This window comes from Garra rufa, chromosome 15 (genome assembly GCF_049309525.1).
Source record: "Garra rufa chromosome 15, GarRuf1.0, whole genome shotgun sequence".
NCBI lineage: Eukaryota > Metazoa > Chordata > Actinopteri > Cypriniformes > Cyprinidae > Garra > Garra rufa.
In genome coordinates this window covers 33,797,309-33,813,640 of record NC_133375.1, presented here as the reverse complement: position 1 = coordinate 33,813,640, position 16,332 = coordinate 33,797,309, and the positions used below count along the sequence as shown (strand labels likewise).

Genomic DNA, 16,332 nt, shown 5'->3' with positions numbered 1-16,332 from the left:
GTGGATCAAGCATAAAATAGCATAAGCACTATTGTGAGGGGAAATGAATGGCTTTGAGAAGAGAATAAGCAGGGTTTTGTCATTAATACGGCTGAAAAAGCACATGAGCGTCACTACATAATGAAACGGGAAGTGTTTTAGAGTCGTCGCAGCATACTTATTGAGCTAGGGGACACGGTAGGTATCCAGTGTTATATCCCATACACACATAATGGCTATGTTCAGTCATGCGGTTACAGCTTTCATTACAGAACAGCAGGCTTCCAGGTTTTTGGAGGAGTGTTTAATTGGCAGCGCCGTGTTTGACAAGCGTCCCGAAGAAATGAATTTCAGCCCACATGTTTGGACTTTCCATCCCCATTGTGTCCAGCACACAATTGGTAAACATTTCTCACATTGTCTCTGTTTGGCCGCACTGAATTGCTGTGTGCGCCGATGGGGAATTGCTGGACGGAAAGCAGACAACGGCTGGGCACGACTTCGCAGATTCTCCAAAGATTAACTCGGGAGATAAAGTATCTGGGTTTCCTCCACATCTACCCTCCATCCTGATGAAAAGCTAGCCAGGCTGTCAGCAAGTCTGTTCACTTTGCAAATCCTAATAGCTACTACAACTTAAGCAGCTTGACATATTTGAGAGGAAAATGAATTGATAAAACTCTATTTAACTTCAGGTGGCTGCTATCATCCTGTGCTGAGATGAAGTCTGCAAGTTATAATGGCCACTGCTCATTTTTTCGGCTCGACAGGATGGCAAATGTTTCTTGCAGCTTTCAAAATCCTCAATCCCTCCAGTAAAATGCCTTTAAGTCAAAAAGCTGACAAGCAAATCAATTACCTGCTCTGAAGAACCAGTCACAGATGTTTTAGCCTGCAGTTTCCAGGGTTAAAAATACAGTAGCAGCTTAAAGAAACAGTCGGTTCACTCAAGAACGGATATTCTGTCATTCTTTGCTCACCTTCGTGAAGCTCCAAACATGAATGAGAAGAAAAAGACATGTTTGGCAGGATGTTCACGCTATTCTTTCCCATACAATGACAGTCAGTGGTGACCAGGGGCTGTCAAGCTCCAGAAGTGACAAGACAACAGCATAAAAATTCATAAAGCATCATAAAAACAGCAGTCTATGCAAACCGTGCACTACATTCCAAGTCATCAGAAGATATATACGCTCAGTTCTCTATTATCCGCTCTCAAATCTCAAAAGTATAATTGTGAATATGAAAACATTCAATTAGGTCACAATTAGGAAAACCAGACATTTTGCAAATCTATAAATGTTTTGAGATTCAGAAGACTTGAGGCTCGTTCACACCAAGAACAATAATTATGTTAGTGTCCACACCAATTACATTTAGTTTATTAAAAGCGCACAATGCAGTTATGTCATCTGCTGTTTTCAGCTGGATTCTGATTGGCTGATTGTCAACATTTCTATCAGCTGGAAAAAAAATGTTCTAAAGTGATTCCAATAATATCATTCCTCTCTTTCATTATTGTTATCCGCCTTTTTCTTTAATGCGGAAGTAAGCCTATGGAAGAGGCTTCCGGTTCATTGGCCGCTATAAGGAAATAACGAGAAAAACAGCAACGTGCAGTAAACATTAAATCTGTTTGCACTACAAACCAATGTGTTCATAATACGTGCAATTAACATGGTAAGACACACCTAGTTGCAATATCAAGCAGCAAAACGAGCTGTTTTGTACAGCTAAAAACAGCTGGAGGCGGTAAGACTGGAAGCCAGGCCAATAAAATTTACTAATGGTTGTGCCCGCTCTTACAGGAAGGAAAAGGTGGATAGCTGTCTTAAAAATACAATGTATTGGCATTGATGATTCAATAAAGAGTCTTTAACATCCATGGAAGCTTTCAAATGTAGAAAAGGTTCTTTATAGTGGAAGAAGGATTTTTAGAATTTTAAAATGGTGTACAAATGGTACTTTTAAGAACTCTTCTCTGGAAGGTTCTTTGAGGAACCAAAAATGTTTCTTTTGTGGCAAAAACACTCTTTTAGAGCTTTCCGTTTTAAGAGTGTGGTATGGAAATACACTATTAAAAATAAAGGTTCCACAAAGGAGGATTTTCACAATGAAGAACCATTTTGGGTTTCCCAAATAACTATTTTTCTATTTATATGTTTTTCAAAGCTTCTTCATGGAGCCATATGAGACCCTTGACCACAAAACCAGTCGTAAGCAGCACAGGTATATTTGTAGCAATAGCCAACAATACATTATTATTTTTTCTTTTATGCCAAAAACATTAGGATATTAAGTAAAGATAACATTCTATGAAAATATTTTGTAAATTTCCTACTGTAAATATATCAAAACTTCATTTCTGATTAGTAATATGCATTGCTAAGAACTTCATTTGGACAAATTAAAGGTGTTTTTCTCAATATTTAGATTTTTTTGCACCCTCACATTCCAGATTTTCAAATAGTTGCATCTCGGCCAAATATTGTCCTCAATGGAAAGTTAATTTATTCATATTTCAGGCGATATAGAAATCTTAATTTAAAAAAAAAAAAAAGACCATTACGACTGGTTTTGTGGTCTAGGCTAACATAAGACAATAAATAACCTTTATTTTTTAAAAGAGCACTTATTCTAATAGAATTTCTAGTTATCATTAGTTATCATTTTTGGTGTGAATGACCCTGTAGATTGAAGTGCAAGCTTTAAGGTCCTTTTGTTGACCACTGGTTGCCATTCACTTTAAATGTATACAATATGGCTTCTAAACATTTCATTCCATGTTTCATCGAAGAAAATCAACCGAGTTTGGAAAGACATGAAGGTCAGCATATAACGACGGGAAGAGAGTTTTAAAAATCACTGCAGCTGTTTTGTTCCAGAGTGTGATCGTGTGCGTCTGCAGGAGTAGACCTTAAAGAATAGCACGGGTGGGCCGACAGTGAAAAATCCCCAGGAACAAGGAGTCCATCTGACCATTCCATACAATAATGTCACTGCTTGCAACTTAAACAAGCTTACCATGACTCCTTTGGCCATTATATAACACGCACACCATACATCACATTTCTGAAGGAAAGCTAAAACATGCAAATCCTTCTTTTACCTGTACGCCTGTCTCACAGGACCCCTACGCCTATTTTTAACCACTGCACAACGGACCAGAGGCTTCACCTATTATTCTCAACTGCAAAAATCAAGGCACAAAGAGCAGCACGAGGAATTACAAATCATGTCCATCAAAGTCTGAACGCTCCAGCACAGCAGGTGAACAGTTTTATTCGTCCCAAGAGATCCCACCCCTCCTCTCTCGCTCATGCTCTTTCCCAAGCGAATATTTTATTAATAACCATCAGTCAGAAATGGATGGCAGATGAATTCACATTGATTAATTAACAAGCCCTAAAATAACTTATGCAGCACAAAGCAAACAAGCCCAGGCAGTTTGATAAACTGGCACAACACTTCGGTTGTGCTGCGTGTTGAAATGACTCAGTTACACAAGACAGGCAAATAAAGAAGTGCCATTAGAACAAGCGGCTCATGTTGATGTTGACGCTTCAAAGCAGGGCTTGACATATTCCTGAAAGGGCATTGTATTATGCACACTTCACACTCCCACTGAGAGAAGGTTAGAGGATGCCACGTGAGGATGATAGCAGTAATAAACAGCTGTTACGGCCGTGATCCCATCCTTAAACCGCTATAATCAGGATTGCTATAAACAGCATGTTATGTGCATTCCCCTCTAAATGCTCACAGCAGATTACAGTGGCTGGGAAATGCAAGCAGCGGCGAGATATAGATTTTTTTTCAAACAAGCTTTGAAATAGACAGTGAGAGATAAAGAAAGCATAGATGCAACACCCTTCAGCACGCTGAGCTCCACCGTCAGATCTGTGATGTGCTCTCTCCGCAGTGAATGCATGAACTTCCAGCATTCATGAGTGAAATTTTCTGGCAGACATGCAGTCGCTCATACATGGAGGGGCTGAGCTTAATCCTTTAGTTCTGTGTGAGCTGCATAATAGAAACAAATGTATTCCCTCGTGTGCAAAGGGCATGGGGAGAGGTATCATCTGACACTGGTACTATATCACTCTGAATGAACTAAAGGGGCTTATTCTTTACTAGTAATGAACTTGTTTTAAGCTGATTAATCTGTCAATATTTTGGTATTGTCAGATGATTGGCATCTGCTTGAATGACTGTCGGTTGCAAAATATGCCAGAGGATTTTCTGCTTTTAAATCATTTTTAGTGATTCCTAATAAGCACTGTATACGGCAAATGTTCTGTTAAATTCAACAATTGCATCAATTGCGATGCAATGCAATATATATATATATATATATATATATATATATATATATATATATTTGTATTTTTTAATTACATTTTGGCCATATACACACAAATTGATATAAATACACATACACACCCATATATACTCTTAAATCTCGTTTTAGGCAGCACTTTCTTGTCCAAAATAATTAGTTAAGACAAAGAATAGTCAAGGAGACAATTACTAAAATGTCTTACTATAACTGAATCGTATAGTTTTTTTGAATAAACAAATAGTTCATTCTTCAAGGTTTGAATGCATGACAAGATTTGTCAATAGAGGCATGTGCTTCAAAATATTCCGCTCTGATTAATATCTGCTGGAATTTATGTTTGCTGTCTATATCAACGCTATGAGACCTGTATATGCTTACATTTATAGTTTTTGACCTGCCCTGAGCATCACGAATGCATCAACACAGGTCTACTAGCTCCCTACATGATGCGCTTGCAACATACCTGCGATTTATGCTGCTGTCCATCCTCGAGTTCTGAAACACTGTTCATGATTTTCCATCGATCATTTACCATTCTCTGGAATCCTTACCATCCGAGAGTTGTTTTCATGGGCATAAGGAGAGAACGGGACTGTCAGTCTTAAATTCCAGCATCCAAGAAAGAGAAAAAGGAGACAACACAACAGTCTACGGGAACTAAAACTACTTCACAAGATGATCCGCACAAACCTACTGAAAACCGGGGCACAGAACTAGAGATCCACACTCATTTTGTAAAAGAAAAACATACGTACTTCAAGGGACTTGTCCCTCACCCCTAAAAAGAAACAAACAAGAAAATGCAGTCCGAAAGCAGCAGACCCAATCTCCTCAACGCACTCAAATTCTGAGGCGAAGGTGTGACGGTTTGCGGATGATGCGTTCTGTTCGCTGGCAGGTATTCCTCTTCAGATATAAAACTTTCCTTGTTCAGTCTGCGAGGTACAAAAAAAGACGCGGGTTTAGATAATAAACCATAAAGTTATGCAAAATAACTGTGTGCTGTACGCGTCCGTTTGATTTGCTTCATTCCTCTGGTGTAAGGACACGTTTGTGGTGGAGAGCTCCTGAAAGCCGCCCCCCTCCTGTCTGCTAGCGATGTCCGATCCGTGAACGAATCGTTCTTCTCAATGAATCATTCGAACCGGTTCACTAAACCGGTCTGAATTGCTCGCGCTCACCGAACGAGTCAGTCACGAGTGAACAACTCTCTGGCTCATTCAACCGGAAAGCGAACATGTCCGAATCACAATGAGCCAAAAAGCGATGAGTGAGCTGACAGTAAAGAGCATTTGGAGCATATCGAGGATTTTTCTGATAGTGTGAATAGCAGAAAAGTTACAAATAAAACGTACTTAACGTTTTTTAATAGGCTTGTGTTAACGAATATGTCCGCTTGATCAACAAACAAACAAATAAAAATACATAAAATTATATTAAAACGTGCAAAAAGTCCTGTCATTAACTGTACTTAAATTAATTTTAGTATTGTTAACAGTATGAAAATTACTACATGTAGCTATTTACAAGCACAATTTAGCTACAATCTTAATTTAGACACTTAAAATGAATATAAATACAATTATTAATAACAGAGTGCAGGGGTTTTCAAACCTGTCCTGGAGCCTCCCCTGCCCTGCACATTTTGTATGTCTCCCTTATTAGGCACACCCAATTCAGGTCTTGCAGTCTCTACTAATGAGCTGATGATTTGAATCAGGTGTATTAGATGAGAGAGACAAGCAAAATGTGCAGGGCAGGGGAGGCTCCAGGACAGGTTTGAAAACCCCTGACAGAGTGTTTTCAAGACCTGTCATCAATCGTAAATATTTGCGGGAATGAACGTAAACAATGCCACTGAACCAAACGAAACTTGCATATTTTGCTGGTTATTGCTGGTGAACATTATCAGTTATTGTAAAGTTTTGGGCTGTACTAATTGGTCGGAACGAGAAAAACTTTTGGAGTAGGCTACTATGGACTATACCAAAAGTTATTAACAAATCAAGAAAAGAGTGCAAAAAACGGTCTGAGGAACAAAAGGTGTTTGTGGTTGGCCAAACTGAACCAGGATTTCCAGGAAAAGAATCTTGACAACATTTGTGTTTGTGCTCATCATTTCCAGTCAGGCAAGTAAGATATTAGGCTAATATAACTAATACTGCTCGTACGTATCTTTACCACCTAATTACTTTAGTTTGTCAAAATATTGCGCGCTTTCCTGCTTACTAAGTCCTTCTCTATATGATTTAGCAGCTTCCACACATTTCTTCCGTTTAAATTAATAAATTAATAAATAAATTAATAGACAGCATAAATTAGCAGAACGACGTATTCAGAAGTACATTAACCATGCAATCCATGCGGTTTACATCCAAGTATCGCCAGTATGGCTGTGTATCCGGGTAACTAACCAAATCTCAAAGCAAGTGCAAACCCTCTATATTTGGTATTTGAATAAACATTGAAATTAATAATTCAAAGCAACATTTTGAATCACTTCTGGAAGAATCAGAATCACACAGGTGCCACTAAAATGGCAATTTAACAAAAGGTGTAACTGCAGAGTGGGTTAGAAATGATTCTTCCTCTACTTGGTTAGATATTGAATCTTCCTTTTCAAAATTTCCTTTTAGAGCTTTTCTTTTTGTTAAGAGCTTTCAAAAAATAAAAGAGATATATGATAATCCAATTATAGTTAATACACTGAAAGCATGGAGATCAGTCTGTATGCTTGAAGGTAGATCTAAATTGACTTCTTTATTTACCCCAATATTAAACAATCCTGATTTTATCCCAGGGATTTTGGATGATGGTTTTAAACGTTGGTGTGATTTGGGACTTATTAGGCTTGGGGATATGTTTTTAGACAATAAATTAATGTCTTTTGTGGAGTTAGCCCAGAAATACCAGCTGTTCAAACTTGATTTTTTTCGTTTCCTCCAATTAAGGCATTATATTACTAATAACACAACACTGGTTGGGAATGGTGAGATATCTTCTATTGAGAGGTTATTATTTGTATCATCGGGAAAAATGTCTCTGGGTAGATTTTATGGTTCTATGTGTTTAATCTCTTCTGCTGACACAGAGAATTAAAACTAAATGGGAAGAAGAGTTAGCTATTGATATTGATGATGAAACATGGGCTGATATTTGGTCTTATGCTAGGAAAATATCTGTTTGTACACGTACAAAAGAAATACAATTTAAAATCATACATCGACTCCATATTTCTCCTAACCGCAGGAATTTTTTTAACCCCTCTACATCGCCAATGTGTTTAAAATGTAAAATTGAAGTTGGCACTTTAACACATTGTCTGTGGTCATGTAACAGACTGCAAAGGTTTTGGTTTTTGGTGCTGGGGGAAATGGAAAAGATTTTTAATATACAGTTGGATTTTGACCCAGTCTCATTGTTGTTGGGTATTCCTAATGGACACATTGCTTCATCTGTTAATAAGAAATTGTATAATATTCTGGCCTTTGCTGCCAGGAAAAATATTTTACTTAATTGGATTAGTGTTAAATCTCCATCACTTAAAGGTTGGCATAAGATAATTTTTGAGTTGATTCCCCTGGAGCGTCTTACCTATGTATTGCATAAAAAAACAGGCCAGTTTTATAAAGTCTGGACCCCATATCTTGACTATTTGGAACCTCATATTCATCCTATTATATTACAAGGAATGTTGTAGTTGTATAACTCTCTAGACAATTAACTTTTTTTCCCCCTTATCTGTTTTATATGAGGTAATCCTGTGTTATTTAAAGTCTGAGCTATTTGTGTTCTTTGTTTTTGTTGCCAAAAGCTGTAACTTTGTCAGATAGCATTGAACAGAGTATTAGAGAAATTATAGCACTGGGTGATCATATTTTACCTGAAAGCGCTCGTTTTTTTATAAAGTTAATGAGACCCATGCAAAATCCAGACACACTCACGCACACATGCGACGTGTATCCTGCAAAAGACTATGGAAAGCATGCTGTGGTCAAACTTAAAACGCGATTGCAAATTCCACTTACATTTACTTAAAGGGTTAGTTCACTTCCAGAATAATTTACTCACCCTTATGCCATCCACAATGTTTATGTCATTCTTTCTTCAGTCGAAAAAAATATTAAGGTTTTTGAGGAAAGGATTACAGTATTTTTCTCCATGTAGTGGACTTCAATGGTGCCCAACAGGTTGAAGATTCAAATTTCAGTTTCAATGCAGCTTCAAAGGGCTCTACACAATCCCAGCCTACCTAGCAAAACGATGTCATTTTCTAAAAAAAAGAAAAAAAAAAGAAAATGCATATACATTTTAACCACAAATGCTTATCTTGCAGTAGCTCGACCTTACATAATACCTAATACCTAATAACACCGAAGTACCAGCCCAGTGTTTACAAAGCGAACGTGCAAAGAAAGTCAAACACACTTTACAAAAAAAAGGGTAAAACTTTATTTTGAAGTTAGAGTTTTTTTGCCCTACCCAGCATTTCTGAACCAAAGTGCACAGATGAAGAACTAACCACGCGTGACATTTCCAACGTGATTACGTCCTGCACGAATACACAGATACGTGTCACAGAGCTAGTGCAATTGTAGTTTTTATTTTATTTTTAGAAAATGACATTATTTCGCTAGATAAGACCCTTATTGCTCAGCTGGGATTGTGTAAAGCCCTTTGAAGATGCATTAAAACTGCAATTTAATCAAACAACTCATTAGCTCCCACTGAAGTTTATTATATGGAGAAAAATCCTGGAATGTTTTCTTCAAAAACCTTTTTTTTTTTCCAACTGAAGACAGACATGAACATCTTTGATGACATAAGGGTATTTTTATTCTGGAAGTGAACTAATCCTTTTCCAACGCATTACATCCTTTTCCAATCCAACGCATTACATCATTAAACATTTTAAAATTTTATGCATATTTGCACTTACATTTATCTCATAGCTAAGAAAATACCTAGAATACTGGCTGATTAATAGACTGTTTACCTTTCTTGAACAGATTGTACTCATGCACTTGTCTTGTAAAATACATCGGTCAGACACCATTTCATGCCATTGAGATTTACAGATGTAGAGTACAGATGTGCTTGTATCATCCAAAAAACATTTTGAGGGTTATTTTGGGGTCACTGTGTTCCATTTCCTGCTGTTGTGCTAATCAAAAGCAGCATCTCTGTTTGAAAAGGCGTTTGTTTAAAGTCAGCATAACATTAATCAACACTGACACATGCAACTGCACATGCACACTCTTTTTTTACACAGTTGTCACATTATTTAAACAACATTTTTGCAAATCTGCAGATTTTTTCCAGCAAAGAAAGTCAGTCTAGGCCAAGTTATCAAGGTCTATTCAAGTCCATAAAAACAAAATCTAGCCTAACTGAATTTTTAACATCCATTTTAGGGCCTCACTGAAAATGTTTGTTTGAAACACAACTGAACTGCAAAAAAAAAAAAAAAAAAAAAAAAAAAAACTTATGTATTACCATAGTATATTACAGCACTTTGTATGAGTATTAAGAATGGTGAGAGTCAGTATGGCAGTGTTAGTACCAAGTCAACAGATAAGCCACCAAAATGCAACTTGTTTGGATGTCGAGTCCTTAACAGCCAGGTTTGTTTGAGAAATCCATTTCAGGTAGTTTAAAAAAAATGAGTGCAACTCTTCTGTCAGCTGGTAAACAAGCTGCCATTTGTGCTGTGAAAACGATGCCAGGAGGTGTTCAGAACACTGCAGAAAACTCTGTTTGTCCTTCCTTTGCACTGAAGCTAAAGTAAGTACGGGCACCCATGAGCTTTCAAAAAATGTTTTCGGCTCTTCATGCTATTGAATTTTTCAGTCAAACAACTGCACACAAACCGTCCTCTAACTAATAATATTTTCATAGTGACATGGTCCAAAAATGCTTTTGTTGGCTGTATTATAATCATCCACTCTCATCAAGAAGCGCTGCACTAATAGTAATTCTGAAATTTTTAGAATGAGCTTCAAATGTCAAAGTTCCAGTTTTAAATATAGCATAACGAACATCCTCAGCCTTTTTCCAGCTATGTGTGCAATTCAGGCATGAGGATAAGTAACTCACTTTGGCTTCTTCATATGTGTGCTTGTCAAACCGGTGAGTTAGCAGAGCTGGAAACACAAGCAACCAAGAGTTGCCCTCTGTCAAAAAGCAGCCTTCTGCGAATAGGAAGACCCTGAATGAGATGCTTGAAAAAGTGAAGGCACCAACAGCTTGCTAATACAGGCTACAACAAGATGCATCTTCCTGACACATTGAAAACGGCTGAAAAACAGTTTTTGTTGTTCTTAGGCTCAGCAAAATATGGCTGTCTTGAAGAAAATGTCTTCATCTACAGCTTATACTAATCAGCCACAACAATAAATTGTGTAGGGACCCCAAAACAACTAACACATCAAGGGCTGGACACCACAGGACCTCTGAACGTATCATGTGGTTTCTTGCACAAAGACATTAGCAGCTACTTGTATCAGTTTTATAGGTCCAGCACAACCCATAGATGCTCAATCAGATTGAGATCTGAAGAACTCATGATCCTCAACCAGTGTGCATAATCCTTCTGAAAGAAGCTATTGTCATAAGGGAACACCATTGCTATGAAGGGCTGTTCATGGCCTGCAACAATTTATAAAGAGATTGTATGTCTCAAAGTAACATATACAGTACATGAAGGTATCCCAGCCGAACATTGTACACTGTAGTCTGTACACGAAAGTTTTTTAATAACGCAAAGGAATTGCTTCATTGCTGTTGTCTAAATGTACCCTTAGACCTTAGACCTTGTCAGAGTCAGTCAGTTCTTTCGACTTGCCCATTTTCCCTGCTTCCGAAAATGAAATTCAAGCACTGACTGTTCACTTGCTGTCTAGCATATCCCACCCCTTGACAGATACGATTGTAAGAATAAAATCAATGTTATTCACCTCACCTGTCAGTGGCTGTAATGTTGTAGCTGATGAGCTTATGATCCAAGACACATTCAAGATGGATTTTGCTGATTTGAAATACAATCTTAACAAACAGTATCAGCGATTTTGGTTTTCCTCCATTGAAGTAGACAAGAGCTGTGCTTGTACGGCTGGAAATAGCTGCCTGGGGGCGTTACAAATGTGGTTTCAGAGCGAACGGATTTGCCTTAAAGGGTCTACACTGAACTATAAACACAGATAACATCTATTAATTACTAACATAAACTATTTAAAACCCTCATAAGCCTCCATTCCTTGCATGGGCCTGTAAAAATGAAATATGAGAAAGCAGGACCTCAGCTGGAACAACTCCATTTTTCACTGATCGGCTTTAATTAATTGACATAGTTTTGTTCAAAACACAAAGAATACATATCAAAACCGCTCATTATTATTTAGTCAAATGAAAAACATGATTAAAATTAATCAAAAGAGCAAACTTACTTAAGGCCAAATTCATTTTTTCACCGCTGAAGGCTGACGAAAAATGAGCTCCTACTCCAGAAATAACCAAATTAGTCATAATTTATCAAAAGTACTCAAGGGGCTTGGGTAAAAATCAGAGCTGGCGAAGGAATAAAGGCCAAACTCCAGAAACTAGCTCAAAAACCCACAATCAATCAAGCAGTCAGTCAATAGACCAACCGCTTTGTCGATAAGTTGTTTGTCTACCTGTCCATTTACCTCACATTCCTCAGCCCATTTGCTGCTGTCATCGGAGTTCTCAGTCTTTTTCTCCTCCTCTTTCACCCTCCATCTATCTGTCGATCTACCTCGCAGTTTTCACTCCTTTTAGGCCTTATATTACAAATGCAAGTTACAGTGTTCTGTTCTCACTCGAGTCGCTCCTCCGCAGTCTAGACGTCAGATGCTGACAGCGTAATTGGCAATTACTTGCCATTTTGCTTTGATCCACATCTTAACCTTCCAATACGTAACATTTACTGCAAGGTTATTTTACTCTGAATAGCAGTAAATACGAGGATGCATGATTTCTGTAGTAAATTATAACCTCAGAGTGGACGAGAATAATGGCCTATCATATCATCAGCCTTAACACGGATTTATCTTCACATGTCCTCTCGTGAAACGAATAAACCACTGAGGTCAAGGTGAAATGAGGGATCTCGGCTGCACTAATATCATTCTTGAAACTTAATACAAAGTAAATGTGCTTTAGGACACCAACTCATTTGTTGGACTCATTTCTCTGTTGTTGCAATTTGATATTCATATTTAATGAAGGGACGTTTCTGTTGCTATTTAGGGCCTTTGTGCTAGATACTTCAGGAGTGGGCAGTTTATTTTATCCGTATACCATGTTAAAAAAAAAATTATATCATTAGTTTCTGTGTGTGTTCTTAGGATTCTGGCAGTTTTATGGTTTTTCACGTTTTTTTTCCCTGACTGTGCCCTTATATGAATCAGAATGCATGAAAAATATGCAGAACCACTGCATTTTAATCACGATCCAAACAAACATGTAGCATGAACAAATTTTGATGTAAATTAAATTGTATAATTTCAAATATATATGTGACCCTGGACCACAAAACCAGTCTTAAGTCGCTGGGGTATATTTGTAGCAATAGCCAAAAATACATTGTATGGGTCAAAATTATTGATTTTTCTTTTATGCCAAAAATCATTAGGAAATTAAGTAAAGTTCATGTTCCATGAAGATTTTTTGTAAAATTCATACTATAAATATATCAAAATGTAATTTTTGATTAGTAATATGCATTGTTAAGAACCTAATTTGGACAACTTTAAAGGTGATTTTCTCAGTATTTTGATTTTTTTGCACCCTCAGATTCTAGATTTTCAAATAGATGTATCTCGGCCAAATATTGTCCCATCCTAACAAACCATATATCAACAGAAAGCTTATTTATTGAGCTTTCATATGATGTATACATCTCAGTTTTGTAAAATTTAACCTTATGACTGGTTTTGTGGTCCAGGGTCACATATGTGATCCAGGACCACAAAACCAGTGTCAAGTGTCAATTCTTTTTTTAAATTGAGATTTATACATCATCTGGAAGCTTTCCATTGATGTATGGTTTGTTAGGATAGGACAATATTTGGCCAAGGTACAACTATTTGAAAATCTGGAATCTGAGGATGCAAAAAGTTGTCCAAATGAAGTTCTTAGCAATGCATATTACTTATCAAAATTAAGTTTTGATATATTCATGGTAGGAAATGCAAAATATATTCATGGAACATGATCTAATATCCTAATGATTTTTGGCATAAAAGAAAAAAACAATAATTTTGACTCATACAGTCTTTTTTGGCTATTGCTACAAATATACCCGTGCTACTTAAGGTTTTGTGGTCCAGGGTCATATATGTATAATGCATATTAATGTAGCACTTAACAGCTTTGTTTACAATGTAACCTAGGAAAAGCTGTATTGCTTCTGTTCCATAAGCGCCACCTGCTCTCAGTGTCACGATGTAGGCAGGAACACACGAACAACGACGTAGTAAAAGATGAATATTTAATAAATCCAACGGAATACAAGCAGACACAGGAACAGCAGGGTAAGACATCCATATAACATTAAAGACCGACAAGAGTACAGGGGAAAACACACACCTTAAATACACAGACTGATTACACATCCAGGTGGAGACAATGAAGGAGGAACCAAACACACACTGAACTGCGGGGGAGAATGGGAGAAACCAACATGAAAGTCCGGGGATGTGACACTCAGAGAGTAAATTTGCGTTCTGATTCAGCCCATCTGCTGTTTTAGTTTCTTGCACGTTTTATATAGTTGTGTCAAAATTAGCGGGTTAACGCAGGCGATTGATTTTTAGTTTTACGACCACATCAAACAGGAGACTTAACATTTTTTTTTTTTGCCAAAAATCATTAGGATATTAAGTAAAGATCATGTTCCATAAAGACATTTTGTACATTTCCTACCATCTATATATTAAAACTTATTTTTTGATTAGTAATATGTAATGCTAAGAACTTAATTTGAACAACTTAATTTGATTTTCTCAATATTTAGATTTGCACCCTAAGATTCCAGATATTCAAATAGTTGTATCTCGGCCAAATATTGTCCTATCCTAACAAACCATACATCAATGGCATTATTTATTCAGCTTTCATATGATGTATAAATTTAACTGAAGATGTATACATTTAAAAAAAAAAGACCCTTATGACTGGTTTTGTGGTCCAAGTTCACAAATGTGGCGGTGCATGCTGTAGCCTATATCATTTCACATTTAAGTTAGAATGAAACTATGAGCATGCATGTCAGATCCACGTTACAGTCAGCAGCAACAGCTCTTAAAGTAATAGCAGCCAAATAACCTAATAACCCAGCAGCTGTGATGTCTATTAATCAAAGAAAAAAAGAAAAAAGAGAAAATCAATGACTTTTGTAGGTTGTAGGATTCATCTATATTTAAATTAGTATTTAGCGTCTGACAACTTTATTACATTTTTGTATATTTCCTACTTGCTGAAGGGCACAGGTAAATATGACATTTATTATAACAGGTTTATGTGAAGATTGTTTTAAGTTAAAATTTACATATTGATTATTGATTGTCAATGATTACATATTAGGAAAAAAAGAACAATTTCTAACAATTTAAAAAATAACAAATATAAAAAAACATACTGTCTTTGTTTTTTGTTTTTTTATTAATTAGAAGATTAACAACACTAGTTTAATGTATTATAATTTCACAAAGCTATGATCAGACCATTCTGTTTTTGCTTTAAATTTTGATATTACACAATCTAATTTACTTTCAAAAAATAAAATACTACATCCTTGCTGAAAAAACAACAACTGAAACTCTTGAAATTCAGAAACTCAGAAATTCTAATGATTTCCACTATAAATACCAATACAAACATAACAGATCATCAACTTTTAACCAATAAAACCATTAAAAAATATTTTCTGTGGTGTGTTTTGGGACATATTCCATTAGGATTTATTGGTTTTAACAAGTCACCAATAGAAGGCAACCAATTACCAGTATCCAGTCCATTACAGCTTCCATTAAAAGCAATACAAGTCCCATTATAACCAGTAAATCCATTACAAATTTTGTGATCGTGTCTGATGTTTATTTGAATCATCATTAAAATGCTGTGGTTCTGCAACTGTTTCATCCATTATGATTCATATAAAAGCAGTCAGAGAAACAACATGATAAACCGTGATAAAACCGTGAAATACCAAGATGTACTATGTTCTCATGTTCTCAAAAATAGAGACAAGATACCAATCAGCCATTTAATCCTCATATAAACAATATGCTTGCATGTAATACTCTGTCTACACCTGCTATTAACATCTGCCTGGGGTGATCCGATTTCAAGTACGCCTCTGAAACAGACTGCCTTAAACACGCATCTCTGGTGACCACATTAGTATGTCACTGCATATTGATATTAGATGTTTTGTGGAATATATATGTATGGGTTGTTTTCTATTAAAGCAGAAACTAGCTCTTTTTTTGGCACAATGATTACATGTTGTGCGACTAGGGGTCCTTCAAGTGCCGCCTGAGGCGCATTAGCATTTATATTACATATGCAATGTGTTCTGCTGAGTTGCGGTGACCAGATCTCAGTGTGTTTCCAAGACATCCATGTTTAACTCTGTCCACTAATTGATAAATATTAACGCCAGGTGTAAATGGGGCATATGAGTGGTTGTTTAGGAAATGGAAGTAATGAATCATTAAGTTGTGGCAGGCCAAATTATACTTTTTGTCATTAGTGTCCAAATGTCGGAGAGACAGTATTCACTTACCTTCCGCATTTGGCGATGGTAGAGTGACCAAAGCAACAGACAGTCCTTCACCGCCAGCCTGTTGTGCCGCCACCTGGGAATATCGTAATGGTCCTGCGTTTCGGCTTCAGGTAGGAGGTTCAGAAAACAGCCAAATTGTGAAAATGCCCATCTGTCATGTCCCTACATTTATCTGCTAGGGAACGAGAGAGGCTTAAGGAGC

At 36.8% G+C, this 16,332-nt stretch overlaps 1 protein-coding gene across 2 annotated transcripts in view; it reads right to left on the bottom strand.

Annotated features, from left to right (window-relative positions):
- fibcd1a (fibrinogen C domain containing 1a) overlaps nucleotides 1–5,402 on the bottom strand; it is a 160,280-nt gene extending 154,878 nt beyond the window's left edge. The window contains exons 1-2 of one of the 2 annotated variants that reach the window (XM_073818978.1): nucleotides 5,077–5,402; nucleotides 4,785–4,867 (exon numbers count right to left, since the gene is read on the bottom strand). In XM_073818978.1, the coding sequence (XP_073675079.1) occupies nucleotides 4,785–4,856 (72 nt within the window). In that variant the 5' untranslated portion in view covers nucleotides 4,857–4,867; nucleotides 5,077–5,402. Of the gene's footprint in view, nucleotides 1–4,784 lie in introns of both variants that reach the window. The other variant, XM_073818977.1, reaches the window with a different exon arrangement.
- Nucleotides 5,403–16,332: the final 10,930 nt, after the last annotated feature.